General features: G+C 39.7%; 1 protein-coding gene across 2 annotated transcripts in view; it reads right to left on the bottom strand.

The window, feature by feature from the left end:
• Positions 1 to 392: 392 nt before the first annotated feature.
• The window catches only part of LOC102677865 (5'-3' exoribonuclease 2 homolog), a 28,325-nt gene continuing 20,560 nt past the window's right edge, over positions 393 to 8,157 (bottom strand). Inside the window, exons 16-18 of one of the 2 annotated variants that reach the window (XR_004151549.1) lie at positions 1,774 to 1,994; positions 1,305 to 1,498; positions 393 to 1,097 (exon numbers count right to left, since the gene is read on the bottom strand). Coding sequence is in view for 1 of the 2 variants with exons in the window: in XM_006623374.2 (XP_006623437.1) it covers positions 1,421 to 1,498; positions 1,774 to 1,994 (299 nt within the window). In the remaining variant the exon portion in view is untranslated. Of the gene's footprint in view, positions 1,499 to 1,773; positions 1,995 to 8,157 lie in introns of both variants that reach the window. The other variant, XM_006623374.2, reaches the window with a different exon arrangement.

The raw sequence follows: 8,157 nt of genomic DNA, 5'->3' as shown, positions 1-8,157 counted from the left end.
GAGAGAGAGAGAGAGAGAGAGAGAGAGAGAGAGAGAGAGAGAGAGAGAGAGAGAGAGAAGGAAAGAGAACAAGAGCGTTGCTCGCTATTGTTTTCTCGAGTGGTACTCGCTGGTTCAATGCTCGCCCGCTCTGGTAGACCGGTACCAGATGTACCCGGACCGCCTGGTTTCAACTTTGATACCATACAACGTCACGGTTACAGCACCTAGCTTCCCAAAATTTTTTTTATTCTTCGTATCAAAAATAACACCTTACTATTGATAAAAATTGAACTTTTTGTTTTAGAAAGGATTGATTGAGAGGATTTTTGAAAATATGAAGAAATATGAAAAAAATTCGCGGAAGAGAATATCGCGAATTAATTAAATTATATTTCTATACTTTTTTTTTTTTTTTTTTTTTTTTTTTTGTTCAAGTGAATACAATAAAAAAGTTTCCACGTGTGATGTGCAAGTTAGTGTATAATGAAAAGGATTTATATATATATATATATTCCTTTCAATTGGTTGTACACGAACGATATGTATACACGATGGATATCCGATGAAACTGAAGTCATGACAACAAGGCTATAAAATTAAGGTTAAAATTTTTTAACAAAATGAGATTATTCATCGTATCGTATTATATATGACGAAATCTACTAAGGAATGAATAATGTTTGAATTAATATTCCATATTACAAACAATGATTAGATATAATCATGGTATTGTAATAACAGAATATATAATTAAACTGACTGACGTCGAGAATAGATGAATAATCTTCACAAAGTTTAAAATTTTTTTATGTGAACTAAATTGCATTGACTAACAATAATCATACAAGAAAAACATTTAACATGATTACTTGAGTTTTGATTGTACAATTCAATTTATGTTAACAAGTCGCGTTCGCTTAAAGATTGTTCCTTCTATTTCTATCTGAATTTTTATAGCCAAGGTGCAATCTTCAGCGATGGTTGTTATCATACAGTTTCTTGTGAATATGTATATTCACATTAAAGTTCATATAAAATTATACTTGATACTGCTTATGTTCCTAAGTTATAGAATAATAATTGCCATCATAGATCATATTATGCATCTATTATATCTAAAAAAAAAAAAGTATAATTAATTATCTAAATGTTAAACAAGCGACAAATATTCTGATAAAATGCAAGATTCAGAAATTTCAAAAAAAAGAAACAAAACAAATATTGGAATGAATTTAAAATATTGCACGTTCATCTGTATATCTAAGTTCATATATAAATAATATAGATAAAATGAACAAAAAAAAAAAAAGAGAACAATTTACTTGTTGATAGATTCCTGAATCTAAACATAAATTCCAGAGTTCTAGATTATAAACGAAAAATCTTATAAATCTAAATTCAAGATCTGTGATGGCATTAATCAAAAATAGAGAAAGGTCTACGTTGACCGTCTCCATCCTCCTCCCCTACTTCCCCCACTTTCACCACTATTCCCTTGGTAGTTAGAAGAATAATTCTAAAACATCATAAGAAAAAGTGATTAATTATAAAACATGCTTTCGTCATTCTCTTAAATTATTAAATGAGAATATTTTTAAATCTTTACTATTTATATATACATATAAACAATCTTTCTCAATTTTCTTAAAAATCTTTTAATTGAAATCAAATTAATTTAATTGAAATTGGTGAATGAAAGAAATTTATTTTTCAAACAATCAAATTTTTCCATTAATTAATTATTCCATCATTTTCAGGTATTACAATTAATTTTACATATCAAAATCTTACCCGTTGTTGATTATACTGCGAACCATAACTACTATATTGTGGATTTTGATAATTATTTCGCCCATATTGCTGAACATTATAATTATTCTTTTGCTGATACTCCGGATAACGTTGGTGATAATTGTGCGGAGTGCCATATCCCCTTGCCCATGGACCAGGCACCATTGCAAGCTGGTTATGTCCACCATCGTATCCTCCTTGATAATTCGTACTTTGGTAACCTGAACAGAATCAAATAATCTCTTTATTTAATTACTTACTAACAATACAACAAACAATTACATTACATTAATAAGAAACTATTATAAAACTATATATAATACAAAAATTGCAGATTTCATTGAATGTCCAAAGATGTCAATCATACTCCAATTTGCCTCAATCAATGAACCTGCTCGCCAATAGAAAAGCGACTAACCATACCGAGTAGTAGACTCGTATCGAGTATCTTCGTCCATCGACGACACGGAAGACAAAGGAGAAAACAACGTTCTCGACGAGGAGCACAATATTCGCGTAGGTGAAAGGGTCCGTGGGGAGCGTGGCGGCGCGTGTCCCATGTTCCCTCGAATAATATGTAAACGCGCGTGCACAGCCACAGCGACGGCAGCCACCGAAGACAGAGGAGAAAGAGGGACCAAGTATTTGTCAGCATTGCGAAACGTCATAATGGAGGCTCGATGCTAATAACGGATTTTCGAAAGGGCAATGCGCCCGGTGTAGGCGCGTGTCTCACCCTGGCGAGTGCATCAACATACAGGAAAATCAAGCACGCACGCTACATCACGTATCCACGAGAGAAAGGTGTATATATATATATGGGAAAGAGCGAGAAAAAGAAAGCAAGGATAGGCCCCGATTATACACGAATCGTGTCGCTTCAACCCCCCTGTTCGCAGCAGGAAGCCGTCGAATCCTCGCGCTGTTGCACGCCCACGCAAACACGACTGCCGGGAAAAAAATTGAAGGCACACGATATAATGACGACGCTGACAAAAGAACAAAACGGTTACGAGCTCGCCTCCCTACCCCCCCCTCTTTTCTAACTACTCGCCCGGCCCCATCTTTGACTCCCGTTGAATATTTATAACTCGGTTTCGAATCGCGAGATCATGCTTTTTACGGTAGTCAAGGGGGAGTACGAAATAAGAGCGATGCCGCGAGAGTATTGAAAAAAGATGGGAAGAGAAGAGGGGGAGGGGACCAACGGCCCGTTTTGTTTGATGTATCGTGACGAGTGGAAATCAATTTTAATTGAATTGATTATAAGCTACCCACGGGTAGGTAGGTAGGTAGGTAGGGGCGGTACACTGTCGCCGACTGAAACCACGGTGACTGTGTACCCCCATGGTCGATGGTTGCAAGTACCATCTGAGCGTTTCACAACTTGGTAGAGTCGCGAAACGTTCCGATAATGAACTTGGAGGATTTCGTATTCATGTATTCCACGTGCGAGCGTCACTCGTTGTCTGCTATGAATGCATTTAACCAAGGGACCATCGATCCACTTGTTCCGGTTAGAAGATTGTTTCGAAACTGTCTATGATTAAATCGTTCAAATGGTAAATCACTTCTTTCCACCCAGAGACGAGTTCTCTGTAAATCTTGTAAATTTACAATATTGATTACATTGTATCGCGTATATTGAAAAGAAAAGGGCCCGTTATCTGCAATGTTCTTTGAATAGAACCAAGCCGATATTAATACTCTTCACTAAAGATACGTTAACCTCTCGTCTTAAGAATTATATATATTCAAAAAACCGAAGGTTGTAAGGGAGTTCCCCCTTTCTATACCAGAGGAGGATCTCATCCAATCTAGAGAGACTATCAGTGACGCATGATAATCGTATAGTTTGGTTCAATCGAGCTCGTAATAGGAGGCGGCAAACACCGTCAATATTATCGAGGGTTGAACGGGGTGGACTACTACTAGGCTAACAGTTACAGTAGAGAGTCCCTACTATCTCTATTTCTAGTAGCACGGCGACCGCTTTCTCTCACTCTTTGCGGCAACAATAACATCCCCCGTGGATTTCCAGCCCCGGGAACGATGGATGGTTCGATGGATGGCCCCCACGGTAATCCTCACCCTCGCCAAAAAAGAGCCAAGGGGAGGAGGGTTTAACAGTTTACACGTCGGATCATCCCTCGTTATTGTTGCGTTTATGATAATAGCAGCCGACCGGCACGAACGCAGGGCCCGGCTGACCGCTTCAACCCCATCCAGAGGGTTACCAATCGTTACCATGCTCAGGTATTTAATTAGACGGCTTTATTGCTGAATTTCACAACGAATATTAATTTCTTTATTTCCATTCTTCCTTTCTTAAGTAAGCGTAAAATCATAGGAGAGACGCTTTATTTGCATTCTAAAATTCTTTACTTTCGATTTTCCGGAAATTGCTACGAAACAATGCTAATTCGTGAAATATTTAATTCGTATAATTCATAATTTTGATAATTGATTACGATAAACGTAAGAATAAATCTCAATTATGTTTCAGGTTAAAGCTGTTAAAAATATAGAAAACGATCCTATGCTGGAATTACCGAGCAGTACAATCTCAATCTCTACAATGTTTCATCACCGATACCGTTCTCCACGCCAGAAATAAAAAGAGGATCTATGTATGGCTGGTGATTTAATTGGAAAGTCGCGGTCGCCCAGAAAAAAAATGATTTTTCGATGTTAAAATGGCGGACAATTAATTACAAAATGAAAGCTCCGCCTGCCTCGTCGCGAACCCCGCGAAATTGTATTGGAAAGCAGACGAGAAGCGGCGGAGGGTGAGGGAAGAGGGAGGGAGAGAGAGGGAGAGAGAGGGAGATACGTTCATACGTAGATAGTATATGCGCTGTGTTGCCTATCCGCCATGGGTATTGGATTGGATTGGATCGCCGCGTCAGCAATACAAACACTCGAAGCCTCGATGTGGGTCGGCCTCTCCCGTTCCTGTTTCAAACTGAAATTACACTTTCCCGACCGACCCCGTCGTACCCCGAAGCCCCCCCTTCTTCTATCTAGCTCCATTTTCCCTTCACGTTGTAGTTTTTCTCTCGTCATCAACAGCGTCGAAGATTTTACCAAAGTTCTTCATCGAATCTAACTAAACGTTAACAACACAAGTGGAATCAGAAATCTTACAGACATCGAGTTGAGATGAAATGATAAGACAATAGATTTTGGAATCGACTTCAAAAATCGTAATCAAAAAATTTAAGATACATCTTGAAGAAGAAGTGAAGAAATTTAATACTTTAATTAGCGGATGAAAATGATGGATAATTATTTTGTAAAATTTGTTCCTTGTCTATGTTGAACACATTTAATAGATAATTCGAATATAAACTTTGAAAATGATTTTGATCGTAGATGGTGGTGGAATTGTAAGCTGGAGAGATAATTTTTGTGAAGAGAGGAATCAGAAGCGACCGGTTAGCCAAGGTTTCCGTCCAAAGGATTAGAAATTAAAGGCGAGTCGGTGAATTCGAGATATAAATTTTCTCTCCAGCGGTTGAGAGTGAAAAAGACTTGTGCGACCGCGGCACGGGAATCGAAACCCTTTAGCCTCCGCTTTCCTCGAGAGGCGAGACCAACCGACTAACTCGAATGAAAAGGCACCAGTGCTGGTAAGAGACACTTCGTACACGCTCCTGCTGGCGTGTATCCGAGCACAAAAAAAGAAGAGAAAGAAAAGGAAATAGAGAAAGAGAGAAAAGAGACGAAGAGGAAGGAGAAGACGCTTATTTAGCTTACCTTTTACTTACACGTGCTATACAATGTTTACCTACACCCACCTAAGCATATAAGACTGGAGGGACTGCTTGAGAGGAATAATGTTTGCGTAAGAAGAACGGATAGCGATTTCGATATTTAAAAAGAAAAAGGGAAAACGTCAAGGTTGCCTTGCTGGTGACTTTCAAATCAAAGGATAAGATTCGAATGTTTAAAACGAATAGAATTGATAAAGCTTACTCTACTTGCGAGTAACAAGTAATATTTAATTATTATCAAAACTTAAATATTGAAAAATGAAATATACAAATTTCTTTTTAGATTGAACAAAATTTTTAACGAATCCAAAAAGTTCACATCTTCGTCGCAGCATCATTTTTTTTTCTAAATTTCTAAAACCTCGATATCAAAGGGAAAAGACTCTACGATTTTAGATGATACTGTATCACTTGTTTCAAAAACATCTCACAAGGGAAAAGAGTGCTAGGGAGAAATACAAAGAAAAAGAAAAAAAAGGGAGAAGAAGAAAGATGGACATATTCTATCCAAATGTGGCGCAACTACCTGACGACAAGAACAATGAAAGAGCAAAGAGCGTGCGTTCCCCATCGTGGCTGGTAGCCGTGTACAAGATGGCGCCAGGCAGGCCGGAGGCCGGAGTACCACTCGGGCGATTTCCGGTGGCTTTGTTCCACGTACCACTCGTACACGGGGTGTATTCGATGAAACTCGAGGCTTAAAGGCGCGTTTTTCAGCCACGCTACCAGCTTACGTGCGTGCGCGCGAGATATAAAGAGGTTTTTCTTCTATGAAGCCAGTTAGCCAACGAACCGGTAATTCCTCCGACCGCCTTCTTCCTTCTCTCCACACGGGCTCCTCTTGCCTTCTCCCTCTTTATTTCTCTCTGTATGTGCTCCTCTCCGTAGCCCCCTTCAACTTCCTCTTTTCGCACGCTCCCGACTTCAACTTCCTCCCCTTCTTCTTCTTCTTCTCCTCCTTCTTCTTCGTCTTTCTCCCTACCTCTTTTTCCTCTTCCGTTCTCTCGCCGTGCTTCTTCCCTTTCTTTTCCCGCCCTTTGCTGTTTGCCCGCATTCATTCTCGCCTTTGCCAGACCCGTGGAAAAGAAGAAACGAGCCGGGTGCAACTCAAGATTTCCCCTACTCCCTGGACCGCCACCCTCTTCCTCTTTCTCTCTTAGCGTTTTCCTGTTCCTCTTTTTAGTCGCCGGTAATGGAGGCCCTCGAACGCCGGCCCTTCTAGCGCCTCGACGAGCCTGCCTCGGCGAAACGAAACGAAACGAAACGAGAGACGAGACACGTTTACCCCCACCCTCGACGAATGACTTTTACTTTCTTCCTCCATTCGCAGTTGAGCTCCGTTTTCCTGTTTCTGTCGGCCACGGTGATTCGTTCGAGAGGAAAATACGAACTTCTCTCTCTTTCGTCGGAAAACCAGCGTTGCTGGTTCACATATTGCTTCAAAGATTTGTCAATTTTTATTTTTTTACATTTTTTTTTACATTTAATAATCATTATAAAACTTATATATTTTTATAAGATAATTTTATATGCATTAATCATATTTATGTAAAATAATTGTAGAAATTATTAAAATTCATATTGACAAAATCTACATCACGATTCTGAATATTGTATAGAATGTTCATCGATGATTATCGGAATCCGCAACGCCGCTTTGGACATTTGCCAATGCGTTCGTGGCCCTTCGATTGTATCGAAATCCACATTGAGATTTTAGCCGATTTATACCGCGGCCGTCAATTCGTAATTATTACTGAAATTTTCGACGAGATTTGAAATATTTTGCGGTTTTGTAATCATTCGAACGTTTTACAGTATTATTTGAAATTTATTCAATATTGTAATATTAAAAAACGGAAGATTCTAGATATTTTATGGTAGATATAAAATTTTACAATTTTCACAAAAATTTTACAATATATTTTTTTTTCTTCATCAAAAATTTTCATATATCAAACAACTTTCAAATATCAAATGGTAACCAATCATAATCGATAATTTGATACGAATTAACAATTATCAATCAAAAACGAAGAAAAAAATAAAAAAAAAGAAAAAAGAAAACGCCCACAACGAAGAAACTTGGCCCTGCGAGAGGCAGCGTTTCGTTCTCCGGATATTTTAGCTTCGTCGAGGCGGCCGTAGAACTAGGGGGGTCGCGGGGAGCAGAGTGGGGGTACAGAGACGCGGAGGTGGGAGAAGGTACGCGCAGAAAGGTGGGACACAGCGGTCGGCGGAGAGGTTGAAGGGGCAGGAGGAAAAGGGCGAAGATCGAAGAAGGATGGAGAGAAACACTTGACCCTGCCTGGCTGGTTGCCGCACAGCCGATGCTGTGCCAGCAAACCCCACCGTGCAACGTGCGTTAATAAACGCAACGTTGGTGTGTTGGTCCCTCGTCTGTGTCCTCCTCCCGACCCTCGACCCTTTCTCTTTCCAGCCCTCCGCAAACCTCACCCTCATATCCTTGTATCCTTGTTTAATTCATATGACGTACGCCTACCGCGTTGGGTGATCTCGCTCAATTCGCGCATGCGCGCTAACGAATCACGATACACAGCACGCGTGTGTGGCGCCACGAAGCAGGCGCACATATACATACAAGGGG

Source organism: Apis dorsata, unplaced genomic scaffold (genome assembly GCF_000469605.1).
Source record: "Apis dorsata unplaced genomic scaffold, Apis dorsata 1.3 scaffold_884, whole genome shotgun sequence".
Lineage (NCBI taxonomy): Eukaryota > Metazoa > Arthropoda > Insecta > Hymenoptera > Apidae > Apis > Apis dorsata.
The sequence above is the reverse complement of the archived record's forward strand: the minus strand, read 5'-3'. Positions and strand labels throughout refer to the sequence as shown.